The 14,179-nt window shown below is 48.4% G+C and overlaps 1 protein-coding gene across 1 annotated transcript; it reads left to right on the top strand.

The window, feature by feature from the left end:
- Window positions 1-12,406: 12,406 nt before the first annotated feature.
- Window positions 12,407-13,456, top strand: LOC142574806 (uncharacterized). The gene is made up of 2 exons (XM_075683816.1): window positions 12,407-12,696; window positions 13,369-13,456. The coding sequence occupies exons 1-2, from the start codon at window positions 12,407-12,409 to the stop codon at window positions 13,454-13,456; spliced, it is 378 nt and encodes a 125-aa protein (XP_075539931.1).
- The last annotated feature ends 723 nt before the right edge of the window (window positions 13,457-14,179 follow it).

Here is a 14,179-nt window from a genome sequence, read left to right as displayed (position 1 = left end):
CTCTTTAGAAAAGGTAGTGAACGACGTTTAATATTCAAGAATCGGCCGTGCCAGCAAATAAGTCATGACCCCCTAGCGATGCCCTACGTCTTCTGTACATTGAAGTTGTGTAACGTGAGCACTAGTAAGAGAGAAAAAGAAATAAACTGATTTTCTGAAACGGCAATCCGGATCAGGACGCATTTCACTCTAGGTGGGAAAATAGCTTATTCCAGGAACCCTCTTGCTTTAGCTACCTCCTTGACCCGGGCGACAAGAGTGTATTAGTCATCCAGATAGTCAGAGGAAAGCTTGGCCTCCCACGTTCCAGTGGTGGCATATACCTGCGTGGAGTTGGAATGCTCTTCTTGTGTTCCAAGAGGCGCCATTGTTTGTAGTCTTTTGTTGACCTTTAGATATGTCACGTAGCGGGCAATCATGGACCATGTGTTCCAGGCTGTCTGAGGCGTCGCTGTAGGTGAATGTGCACAATTTCTGCGAGCGCTGCGTGTACTGTGCACGAGTTTGTCTGTAGGTCCGTGCTGTCTCTTTGCTGAGATTCTTCTGTGGTGAAGGCTATGTTCTTTTGCTGAGTCGGTGGTGTCGTAGACGGTCGGAGTCTTTTGCGCCATGTCATAAACGTTGGTGGCTGGCCTACTGTGGGATGGCAGCAAAGCTCGGCTGGTATGCTCGCGGGCAGCGGCGTATGCCGCCTGATTTCCTGACCGCCGCCCCCTCCCCCATGCCCCGATAGCCTGGAATCCATTTGATGTGGATATCGGGGGCGAGGGGCGTGCGATGTGATTTCCACGTAACTTGAGTGTGGTTTCTGTTATGCATGCTTTTTGATAGTTGAGAGCTCCGGCTTGGGAATCTGCTAGGATTACTGCTACTTCAGGGCGAGTTGTTATTCCCAGAGCGATTGCCAATTCTTTGGCAGTCTCGGCGGCTCTTGCTCCAATGGTGACAGCTGTGAGTTCTTTGCTTTCATGATCCATGACACTTAGGGAAAATACGTTTTGTTTAATACACAGGGCATCATCGCTGTACACCGTATCAGGGTCTCTCGAATCTTTCTTGCTGAGTGCGCGGATTCTGCTTTCCGCTTCTTATGGTAACTTGAATGCATATTGCGTGTGATGCTTGCAACACGCAATATGCCAGTGAGATTCTTGATTTCTGGTCTGCGTCGGCAAGGCAGCTTCCGTTTTAGTTTATGTATTTCAAAAATGCGCGTCCGGTGGGTGGAAGCTTCAGCAGCTTTGATTGGCTGATATTATGAGCCTCGGCAAGCTCTTTTCACGCACTGTGGACGCCGAGCTTGAGTAGTTTCTCTGTTTATGCCTTGGGCGGGAGGGTCAACGATACTTTGACTCCCTTGAGCCGGTTTTAGTGTCAAGTAGAGAGTTCCATAGGTGATACGGCCAGTTAGGAGGGCTTGGGTTATCATTAGGGTGTCTTGCTCCTTGAGTCCGTTTCTTTAGTTTGTGATTCTCTTGACGAGGTGCATAACTGGTGACAGTGCGCGCTCAAGATGCGGAAGAGTGGCCGCGCATGATCCGTCCTTGTGGATGTGAAGTCCGAGTACGTGAAGGGTGCCGACTGTAGGGATCTTGGTTCCGTTGAGGGAGACACTAGGATCGAGTTCGATATAGTTGGGGGGTCTTCCTGGTGGCCATGCTTTCGGGACGAAAGCTCTGACTTTTCAGGTGCGTATTGGAAACCGCAGACTCGGAGGAGTCTTTCGATAGCATATACGTAATCTTGTAGATTGCGTTCTTGTACATTAATATGTGCTTTGGTCAACAGCGTGATGTCGGGGCATGGCATAGCTTTGGGAATGCGTTGAGTTGTTTTGGTAACTTGATTATTGCGATGTTGAAAAGGAGGGCGAAAATAACAGATCATTGTGGGGTTTCATTGTTGGGCAGCCGAAATTTCTCGCTGCGGAGGTTGCGGGCGCCTACTATTGCTGTTGGGTGTGTCAAAAAGCTGCTGATATGGTTATAGATCCGGGCTCTGCAGCCTGCAGCTTCGAGGTAGCGGAGAATGGCTTTGTGGCTTATGTTGTTGAATGCGCCCTCTACGTAGACTGCCAGGATTGATGATCTGCGCCTGTGATCAAGCAGGTCTTCTTTGAGCAGCAGGAGTACGTTCTACGTGGACAGATGCTGTAGGAATCCAAACACCGTGTGTGGCAAGTTTCTATTGCCCTCGAGTTATGGTGTTAACCGGTCGTGCACGATGTGCTCAATGAGTTCGCCCTATGTTGGACGTGAGGGACATGGGATGGAGGTTTTCAATGCGAAGGGATTTGTAGGATTTAGACATCATGGTGAGCTCTGAATGCTTCCAGGCCGTTGTAGTACTGGCGCAATGCTGTGGTGGCCGATTGTGGTAGTTTGTGTACGAGCTTATTAGTGATCCTCTCCTTGCATGGGCTGGTGTTTCTGGTGAATTTGGCTAAGCCTGCCAATATTTTCTGCTAAGTTGTTCTGCGTAATCTTAGGCCTGTATGGTGAGAAAGGCTATTCATTGATTAACTTTTGTATTGCAGTTTCTTCTCTTCCCGCTCTTCGGGATTCTTTCTGGCGTCCCCGAGATGAAGGAGATGCGGGTCAACTTCGTGGGTGTTGGTGCTTACTTAGATGCTCTTGATGTGCTGTTCTGCAGTGATGAGAAGGCCCTTGAGCCAATGGTCGATGTCGTCGGTTGTTTTGATCCTGCTGAGGGTGTCACTGAAGCACTTCCAGTCTGTTAATCGGGCAAATCCTGTCTTGGGCGCTTTCCGATTGTCGGCGATGTCAAGTTGGATAACCTTGGGGTCGCTTCCGCGCCTCTCCGAGAGCCTAATTCTCTCTGGCCAAGGTACATTCGCTGTGAAGGTAGGATCCGGGTTTGTGTGCCTGGAAACACTGCTTCTGACTCGCGGCCTGTATCGGGTCAGTGCAGAAGGGCAGCCTGTGTTGTTGTGCAGTGTCGTGTACTAGGGCTCCTTTCTTAGTGGTGTTTGTATAAGTCCATGCTGTATGTGGGGTGTTGATATCTACCATAGTGACAACTTTATCGCCTTTCGTGCGTTTCCTGAGTTCACGGATAAACTGGTAGAATAATGGAAGTTAGCAACGAGGAGAGCTGTAGTGCTGGTGATAAAAAGGCTTCGCTATGTTTTTCTGTCTGGTAGGATCTCCACTATGGTGCGCTCTATGGGGATGTCTTTTATGTTGTGTTCTTGCGTTGTGAGAGTTTTATTGGTAAAGGTGGCTGTGCACTGGGTTTGCATATGAAAGGCGTATCATTGAAGTGAAACGTTGTGGGTGTTGGTTTCTTATAGCACAATGACATCTGAGTGGTCCAGTTTGACAAGTTTGACGAGGCGGAAGAACCGACAATTCCAGTCCCGGATGCGCTGGGTCTTTTGGTGTTGTTTTAGGTGTCGCCATCATGAGGCTCTTCAATTTCACAGGTAATTTCACGATTGGGTGAGATCGAACGGGAGGCATATCGACTGTTCGTGCGAGCCTTCTTTCTAGCCTGATCGGTGGTGCTGAGAAGGCTGCCAAGGCAGGACTTGGTGACGTAATTGTTCTTTACGTACGCTATGAAGTCGTTTACCTGGGCTGCCGGTAACCTGCCTTGTGAGATTGGCAATTTCATTTGCGAGGGTGCTGATTTGGGAGGCAAGGGTCACAGTCTTCTTGACGATAGGCTTGGTGATGTTTTCAATCATGACGGCGAAGGCCAGGAGGTACTTTTCAACTGTACCTTCGATCGCGGCATCAGCTGCCTCCATGGTTAGGGTTTTAGATGGTTCCTTGCTTCCATATTCATGTCCTTTGCACCTTTGGAGTAGTCTGTCTGTGAGGCTTTGTTGCTTTTAGAGTTTGCTCTCGGGGGCTCTCACGGCTACTGTTTCTGCCCACCACTTCGCCGTAATTCATGCGTTTTGAGGAACGCAATCTTGATCGTGATCTTGACGTGGATCTGCTGCCACTTGTAGAGCTATTGGTGGGGTTAATTGAATTGGCGGAGTATCCACTGGCAGCGCCTAGTTCAGGGAACTCGTCGCGGTTGGAGCTCCATCGGCTTTCTTGTTCTTGGATTTTCTTTTGCCATTGCTGCCTTACATGAGAAGGTGGTGTGTTAGGCTTGAGCTTTTTCATGCATTCTTTCCCGGCCGTGTCGTGTCCTTCTCCGCAAATATTGCACGTTGGTTATCAGTCGTTGTTTTAGGGCTGCTTTGTTTTGCCACATTTGTAACAGAAATTTGGGGTTGGTTTTGGGCAAATGTCTTGACGATGTATGAGGTTGCCACAGGTTCCGCAGTACTGAACTGAATTGCGGTAGTTTGCATAGGTAGTTACTGCTCTGAGAAAGGATGCTGTGCAGAACATATGGGTCCTCATAGTAGGTTACTGCCGCCGTGGATGTCCGACCATGACGCGCTGAGGACTGTATAGCGCGTTGGCATTTGGATTATATACATCAGCTCCGCACGGCAGGTCCTAGGCGTGATGTCGTAGATAACGCCTTTCCCAACATGTTCTGGTAGACGCGAGTTGCCTATTCCGTTGTAAATGTTGCCTCCAAGCTGTTTGTGATCTTGACTAAGTTTTGAGTTTAGCTCTTCTTGTCTGTACCTGCAAAACTACGGTTTGCTTCTTTTTGCATTTCTACTCGTACGTTGTTGTGGAATTCTTTTTGCAACATACCGTTCTTCCGACTGCGTGAGTGACTGTGACGAGTGACCATTTGGCTAGTTCAAGGCCAGCTTGTAGGAGGTGGACGATCTTGTTGTTGTCCATAGGTAGCGGTGGCATTCTGGACTTGCGCAGCGGTGGCGGCATGCTTCTTCTGAATCGGGTCGCTGCGCCGGCCTTGTGGGAGCGTGATTTCCTTCTTGCCCTTCCTTTCCCATGTTAGCCATTGGTTTTTGGGGTCTATAGTTGTGCCGCTGTTTTTATCATAGGTGCAAGATTGCGTGACGTTGGCGTCTTTAGCTCAGTCTCTAGGAATTCCGCTGATTTACTCTTGTTCGCATGACGTCACTCCCATCGCAGGTGTTTCTTGGGTCATCTTAAAGTCTGCCTCATATCCGCAGCAGCAGCGAGCGCCGAGCCTCCTCTCCGGCTCACAGTGCACGTGCGACGCCTGTTCGACGTGCGGCAGCGAGCGCTGTCGGCCTCCTCTCACGCGCACCGTGGGTCTGTTGCACGCGCGACGGCGGTTCCCCCGGCGGGCCGGTATGGCCTCGCGCGGCGGTAGGCTTACCAAGGCGCGGGGTGGTCGCTGAAGATGAAGCTCGAAATATTGACCAAAAAGGCACTCAATTTTAAAGTATGTGGAATCCACACATAGCAGCTTGTAGCTTGTCGATTTCGGTGCAAAATGAAAAAGGTGAGGAGCCTTTCCCGTAGAATTGAGCGTAAGACGTAGGAGCCCATGTGAGGCACGTCAGTACACCGCGGCGCCCTAGCGGAGAGCCCCAACACTAGTAAGAAGAATAATAAAAAAACGACTCTGGTGTCCGATGAATATGTCACAAAACACAGTCACAAAACCACGAAGCATTTTTACATTTGCTAGTAGGTACAGCGGGGCGTGGCGTTTTTCACGGCCCTCGACGTTTCTGCACAGGCGCGAGCAAGAGCGAGAGCGAGAGAAAAATTCTAGGGGCCTTTGCTCTTGAATATGTGACTTTGCCTAGACACTTCGGTGGAGAAGTTTCTTTGCGCGTGTAGCTTGTGTTTGTCCCTAGGCGGGCCGGCATGGCGGAGTGAGGGCGAGTTTGTTAACGCTCGGGCGCTGGCTGCCGGCGCGGTGGGACAGGTGAACTGGCGCGCACTGACACCCCATTTGGAGATTGCTGCGTCTAAAGGTACGACGGAGAGACTTTCTCGCGCGTGCGGCACTGGTGCTGAATCAGTCGTGCCGCATTATAATGTTGACGCGCCTTACGCACTCTACCTTCAAAAAAAAGGCAAAATGATTTCTCCGGTGGATCAATAGGGGCGGTAGTAGAGGCCGGGCCTGCTTTCCTGGACTTTTAATGAGCATTTTTGAGTGGTCCCCTTTGAGTGAAATAAACGCACAGCGCCTTAGCAACCACGGTTGAACGCAATTGCCTGAGGTCACGCCGTGAGGAATACTGGCTATGCGTCTCGCCCACATTAGGTTACGTTAGGTTATGTTTAGATTAGGCTTACGTTAGCTTAGGTTACGTTAGGTTAGCGTAAGAAGCGTTAGGACGCCGGGCGTCACAGCGGTTATGCCATGCGGGTTATTGTCTTTGCGTCTCGGCCACGTTATGTTACGTTTGTTTAGGTTAATGTTACCTTAGATTGGGTCGGCGCTAGGTTAGCGTAAACGCCGGCGTGTTCGCGGCGTGTTCTCACAACAGTTTCGTCGTGAGCATTGTTGTCTTCTTCTCTCGGCCTCGTTAGGTTGTGTTACCGTTTGGTGAGGTTAGCGTTAGAATAGGTTATCGTAAAACGCGTTTGGGGTATGCGGCGTATTCTAATAGCGGTTGCGGGGCCGTCAAGTCGCACCGGCACCCTTTCAGCTACTCGCGTTCAACTGCGGTTGCTAAGGTGCTGTGCTCTACATATTCAATATATGCGGATCGGCCTCTTCCACGGTCCCTATTGCTGGCACGGAAAGATCTGCGATGTATCACCTATTTCACCGCGCCGGCAGCCAGCGTCCGAGCGTAAGCACGGATACTGCCGGCACGCCTAGAGACAAACGCGCACAACACGCGCTAAGAAACTCCTCCGTAGTGCCTAGGCACAATCATACATTAAAGGAGCAAAAGACCCCATATTTTCTCTCTCGCACCCGCTCTTACTCACGCATGCGCGCAAACGACCGGCGCCTGCGCAAGTGTCACGCCCCGCTGTAGCTACTAGCAACGATCGACTACTAGGTTTGCGTAATAAGAACATAATGATAACTGGTGATTTTAATTTACCAACGATTGATTGGGAGAACCTACGTTATGGCTGTTCTTCTACTGGTGATTCCATTCTTGACATCATGTTCTTGCTCAACCTTGAGCAAGCGGTGACTGACTATGCTCGAGGCAGCTCAATTTGAGATTTACTGTTTCTCAGGGAAATATTCATTGACGGCACCGTTGTAATTGAGCCTGGTATTTCTGACCATAAGCTAATCTTCTTTTCCTGGGATAACGTTTTAGGTCGAACTCAAAGCACTCAGCCACTGTTGTAAAGGAATTTTCTAAGGCTGATGGTGTCGCTATAATTGATTACCTTGACGCGCATATCGAAACCTTGTCACAGGATGTTGAGACCTCATGGCAACTCTTTGTTAAAACCATATATTATTGTCTTGATAATTTCGTGCCCAGCAGAAAAATGTGTAAGCACCATTTAAACCCGTGGATTAGCCGAGAAATGAGCCACATGAAGCGTAAAATTAAAAGACTACGCAAGAAGCGTGCAACAATGACTCCCCAGTTTACAGAATTAAAAGTTAAGCTACAAACAAGCTTGGCAAAAGCAAGGAAATATTTTAATACTAATACCAATGATAGATTTTCTTCAAACTAACCCCCAAAAGGTTTGGCGGTACTTAAGTGAATCGAAAACCGGGATTAGCAAAATGAATGTTGATGTTTTGGTGATAACTGACTCATGTACTATTGCTGAACATTTTAATGCATATTTCCAGAGGGTTTTTCCTAAAACCGATGATTATGAACAGAATTCAGTCGTTCAAACTGATACTGACATAGAAGTAACGAGGGAAGGTGTAAAACATATGCTGTTAAAACTTGATCCTAAAAAATCCGCTGGGCCTGACGGTATCCCTAATGCCTTTCTTAACCGGTACGCTGAGTATTTATCCGAGTTTCTAACTGCTCTTTTTAACTGCTCACTGCCTTCAGGGGAAATACCGGCTGACTGGGGCATAGCACGCATTGAGCCGATTTATAAAAAAGGTGACCAGTTGTCATTTGAGAATTATCGTGCTATCTCTATTACAAGCAGTTGTAAACTTCTCGAGCAACTTCACGTACTATCAAAATTTCAACATGGATTTAGAAAAGGGTTATCTACTGTTACACAACTAGTTACAACTGTCCATGAATTTTCACGAGTGCTTGATGCATCAGGACAAATTCATGTTCTTTTCTAGATTTCTGTAAAGCGTTTGATAAAGTGCCACATCGGAAATCGTTGTACAAATTACAGTGCTCGGGGTTACCAGGAAAATAGTTCAATGAATTTGCGCTTATCTTTACAATAGACAACAGTATGTGGTAATCAATAATTCATCATCTGCTATTCTTCATGTTACGTCTGGAGCCCCACAGGGAAGTGTATTGTGACCACTTTTCTTTTTAATTTATGTTAATGACTTGGGTGATGTTATTCCCGAAAATGTGTCAGTACGTTTGTTCACGGATGATTGTATCATTTTGAAACAAATCGTATCACCCAGAGATCACGTTGAATTGCAACATGCACTGAATATTATTTACGACTGGTGTGAAAAATGGGGCATGCAACTAACTACTCAGAAAACAGTACTACTGCGTATCACCAGGAAACGAAATCCTAGCCAGTTCTGTTATTCCCTTAGAAACAATAGTATCTCGATTGTAGGCAAATATAAGTACTTAGGTGTCACCCTCACAAGCAACCTAACTTGGTCAACCCACATTTCTGATATCTGCACATCTGCACTATGTAAGTTATGCTTCCTTAAAAGAAAGCTGAAATTCGCACCTTCGCAAACAAAGCTTTTAGCCTATAATACCTGTGTTCGTTCTAAGCTTGTGTATGCTTCTATCATTTGGGATCCCTATTTAAAGAAAGATATCATGCAACTTGAACGTATTAAGAGAAAGGCTGTTAGGTTTATATTTGCCAAATATCGTAGACTTGATTCCCCATCCAACCTAATGCAATTAACGTGTATTTCTACTCTAGAAGCCCGCAGAAAGTATAGTCGCCTTTCATTTCTTGATAATTGTATGTTTGGTAACATAAAAATAGATCTCCCTGATAGTATAAAACCCCTAACAACACGACGCGCACGCCATGGCCATGAATTTGTACTAACCCCAATCTTTTCCCGATCAAAATCTTTCAAATTCAGTTATTTTCCTAGAACTCTGGAAGATTGGAATTCATTACCGTCTGATATTTTTGGTTCCAACAATCTTCTCGCTGAGTTGGAGTGCAAAAAGAGGAACAATGGGTTATGCTTTGTCACTTGCAGGCAGCTTTGTCTTCACTTCACAGTGACATCAGCATTTCACAAACATAATAATAATATTTGGGGTTTTACGTGCCAAAACCACTTTCTGATTATGAGGCACGCCGTAGTGGAGGACTCCGGAAATTCTGACCACCTGGGGTTCTTTAACGTGCACCTAAATTTAAGCACACGGGTGTTTTCGCATTTCGCCCCCATCGAAATGCGGCCGCCGTGGCCGGGATTCCATCCCGCGACCTCGTGCCCAGCAGCCCAACACCATAGCCACTGGGCAACCACGGCGGGTTCACAAACATGGCGTTAGTTAACGAGATACTTATGGAGCTCACTAAAATCAACTGAAGAAAATCGCAAAATAACGTTCCACTGGATACCTGGCCACTGCAGTATCCCTGGAAACGTTGCAGCAGATAAGGCAGCTGGACAAGCGCATGTAAATAACGCCGCACATGGTCTCCCTCTAACACAAGGCGAATTGCGCCACATACTAAGACAGATATCAGCCCGTGGTTGCAAAGTGACATGGTTTGATCAGAACACCAAATCTTGCAGTTTATTTCCCATTGACACATCACTTCAATTTCAAATCTCGGCCACAGTAAATACAACCAGAGCCTTTGAAACGCTAATTCACCGTCTGCGTCTCGGTACCGTGTACACAGAACAGTTTCGACATAAAATTTCAAGAGCTGATAGTGCGGAATGCACTTCTGGCCACGCTGATGAAGATGTACAGCATTTTCTACTAGAATGTCCGCGACACGACGCACACATACAACACTTAGCACTTGATTTAGTGGCATTAGATCGCAGGCCCTTCAGCCACAGGAAGATCTTAGGTCCTTGGCCAACATACTCATTGAAAAGACGAGCGTTACTGGCCCTTCGAAGATTTCTAGAAATGAGCGATATTCTCGGAAAATATTCATTAGAGTGTAAAAATGTCATAGCGCATTCTATGTTTTTCTTTTAGATAACTTGGGCCAGTCCAGTGCCTGGTTTCTTTTTGTGACTTCTTAAAACATTAATCCGTGATTTCCTATGTGCCCTTATTTTAGTCTAGCTAAGTGAACGGAGTTTATGTTAACTAAAGTGCACATATGTGTCTGGAGTCTGTGTTGCTGTGCTACTGAGTTGACTTTTGCTTTAGTGTGGCATTAGTCTAATTACGTGATTGGATTTTGTATGTTTCTATTAGGAGTTGTCTTCCTTTTAAAGTGAGACATTAGCGTACTTATGTTACTGGAATTAGCGTTGTTGTGATTTCACTATTTTTGTTACGATTTATGCGTAATTTATGCCAGGTCTAGATCGACCTCGGCTACCGGGACCTCTCGATCCCGCCAGCACAGCCGGTCGAGGAGCAGTGCTCGCAGTCATACCCCGGGACCGGGCCGAGCCAGGTCCAGATCCATTCAAGCCCTTCCAGAAAAGGTGAGCTGGGCAGACGCGGTCAAGGGTGCGCAAAGGCGCGGGGTCTACGGAGTAACTGCCTCAGAACCGCAAGTCACAAAGAACATAGACAATGAGATTATTTCAGAAATAAAACGTGACAACGCCATGCTCAGGAGCCTAGTACAACAGCTAACCCAAGAGGTACACGAACTGAGAAAGGTCGCGCCTCCCACGCAACCCCCTAGACCCATTCCCGTGAGCACTCCTGCTCCGAGCAACAATGGCGACGAACAGGACCAAAGCAATCCCACCTGCGAAAAAGCGAGCCGTACAAAGCCAAGACACCAGCCGCGCCGAACAGGCGAGATCGCAAATAAAAGCCATACTTACCGAAGTACAAAGTGCAATCGGCAATCTGTCTTCCGCCATATCCGGCCTCACAACTAGGGTGGTCAAGCTCGAAGAATGTGCGATGTGGGCACCGTTTTGTCGCAATCACCACAGCCGAACACGGGAACTCATAATATAAATCCCGTAAGCTCAGACGTTCCCATGGTGGCACCGCCCCCAGCGCACCGCTCCAGTTTCTCAACAGGTCCTTATTCAAGACTCCAGGGTGGCCAGACACGATAAAGAGCTATTGGTCTGGCAGTGGAACTGCAGAGGTATAGCCGGGAAAAAACCTGCCCTACAACAATACGTAAGAAACATCCAACCCAAATCCGATGTGATACTGCTACAAGAAACCGTGGGCGCGTCGGGCAACATCCCAGGCTACCGCGCCCTCGTCCCTAAATTCCAAAACGATAGGGGCATCGCCACACTAATCAGAAAGGGCCTAGTGCCCATAGAACATGAGATTAAAGGCCCGCAGGCCGAGCATATAATGATAGAAATTAATTCTAACAGAACGCGAAAGAATAGCATCTTTATACTGAACATATACAGTAACCCATCCAAAAAAACGGCAGCGTTTTCTCTCCCTGCTCAAAAAGGCAGCCGAGCTCGCTGGCCTGAACCCGCTAATAGTGGGTGGGGACTTCAACGCGCCGTGCCATGCCTGGGTATACGGCCACAGCACAACCAAGGGCAAACAGTTATGGCAGGACTCGCAAGGCTTGGAATACACGCTCATCACGGATTGCAGCGCCCCAACGCGTATGGGCAATTCGGTTGCAAGAGATACCACACCGGACTTAACAATGATCAAAAACATCGAGAGGGCTACCTGGAGAAACACCCTAGAAGACCTACGTAGCGACAACATGATCATCGACATCACAATCCCCCGAGCGGGAACCACCCTCCCTGTCAAGAGCTTCAAATGGACAGACTGGGACAAGTTCCGCAAGCACCGGGATATCAGGCAAGACGGCGAGCAAATCGGTGATATTGACAGATGGATCGCGGACCTGACCAGGGATGTCGGTGAGGCCACGCAAACCATCACTCCCGATTTCCTGACGGAGAAGATGCACAGTCGCCTCACCCACCTCTGGGAAGCCAAGAAATTCATACAAACCCGATGACAAGGCCAGCGGCTCAATCGAAAGCTGAGAAAAAAGATTGCCGACTTAAACAAACAAATCGAAGAGCACTGAAAAACCTTGAACAAGCAACAGTGGGGCGACCTCTGCAACGCCGCGGATGGCCAACCCCACAACGGAAGTACGTAGCGACTGTTGAGGCACCCGCTGGGTGAAACCCAATGCAAATCCAAGCAAAGAGCCGACATGCAAGACTTCTGCACAAAGAAAAAGGGGCGGTGAGCGAGAAGCAAATCGTCATGAAACTCTGCAACAAGTACCTCCCGCAACGACCGACGGTCAAGCACGGCCGGTACACTGGCAGTCCTAGTCCCAAGTTAGATGAAGACTCCAGTGAGGCGGAAATCAGAACGGCACTCCAAGGACTCAACGGCAAGCCAGCCCCAGGACCGGACAGGGTTAACAACAAAACGCTCAAAAACCTGGACGACAAATATGTCACCAAACTCGCGGGCTATATGAACAAGTGCTGGAGAGAAGGCCGCCTCCCGGAGCAGTGGAAGAGGTCCAAGGCTATCCTCATACCCAAGTACGGAAAGCCGTTGTGTTTGGAGAACCTACGCCCAATCTCTCTCACGTCGTGCGTCGGTAAGGTCTTAGAACACGCTTTCCTCAACCGTATCAACAGCCATCTAGAAAAGACGGAAGCCTACCCCCCCACCATGATAGGCTTCCGCTCGAGCCTGTCCACGCAGGACGTCATGTTACAACTAAAGAACCAGATCCTAGACGACAAGACAAGAAACACCAGAGCCATCCTAGGAATAGACCTGGAGAAAGCCTTCGACAACGTCGCTCATGAGTCGATCCTTAGACAAGTGTCTAATCTGAACCTGGCGGAAAGGGCCTACAACTGCATGAGGGACTTTGTGAACGATCGCAAGGCCACCGTGACGGTTGGTGACCTCGAGTCCGAAGAACGAACCCAGGGAAGTGCAGGTACCCCCCAGGGCTCAGTTATATCTCTGCTCCTTTTCAACTTAGATATGCTGTCTCTCCCCAGCAAACTACGGCAAATCTAAGGAATCTACCACGCTATATACGCAGAGGATATAACGATTTTGGTGGACCGTGGCAGTGACGGGCAAATTGAGCACGCACTACAAACGGCCATTCACAAAGTCGAAAAGTACCTCCAAGGAACGGGCCTCAAATGCTCCCCGAGCAAGTCCAAACTACTGCTTTACCGGCCCACGCGCAGAGGTATGCCACCAAAGAGCTGCACAGGACCCCGGGAGTACGAGGAAATCGGCCTGTACACCCAAGACGGAAGCGCAATCGCCAAGTAAACAAGATCAAAATCCTGGGAATCATCATTGAGACCAACGGAGCTAACGGCGAAACCGTGAGGTAGATCGAAGGCAAAGTCACCAGCACCACGAGACTCATAAAGAGAATAACCAATAGACACGCGAGCATGAAGAAAACGTCATTCGACTGATCCACTCCTTCGTTGTCAGCCACATCGCCTACGTAGCCGCCTACCACAACTGGCACGTCGCGGAAAAGAACAAGATCAACACGCTCATAAGGAAAACGTACAAGATAACCCTGGGCCTCCCCGAATCAACGAGCACCGAGTTCCTGGCTCAGCTGGGCATATACAACACCCTAGAAGAAATAGCCGAAACACAACGCATCTCGCAGCTCGAACGCCTGTCGACCAACACGACGGGAAGGTACATTATGAACACGCTCCACATAACACACCACAACCAGCACGGCCAGAAAATGCAAATCCCCAACAAAATCAGAGAGACCATTACGGTGGCAACCGTCCCAAGAAAAGTGCACCCTGATTACAACCGAGGTAGAAGAAAGGCAAGAGCCGAGGCTCTGCTCCGTTCATTCGGCAGGGAGAGAAACGCCCGCTTTGTCGACACAGCCGAATATGCAAACGGCCAAATATACACCACCGTAGTCATAGACGCAGAGTCAAAAATCAGAACCACATGCAGTGTATACACCAAACACTCGGAAATAGCGGAGGAAGTAGAGATTGCGCTGGCCCT

Source organism: Dermacentor variabilis, chromosome 3, assembly GCF_050947875.1.
Source record: "Dermacentor variabilis isolate Ectoservices chromosome 3, ASM5094787v1, whole genome shotgun sequence".
In the NCBI taxonomy this organism is placed as follows: domain Eukaryota; kingdom Metazoa; phylum Arthropoda; class Arachnida; order Ixodida; family Ixodidae; genus Dermacentor; species Dermacentor variabilis.
This window is presented reverse-complemented; position numbering and strand designations above follow the sequence as displayed.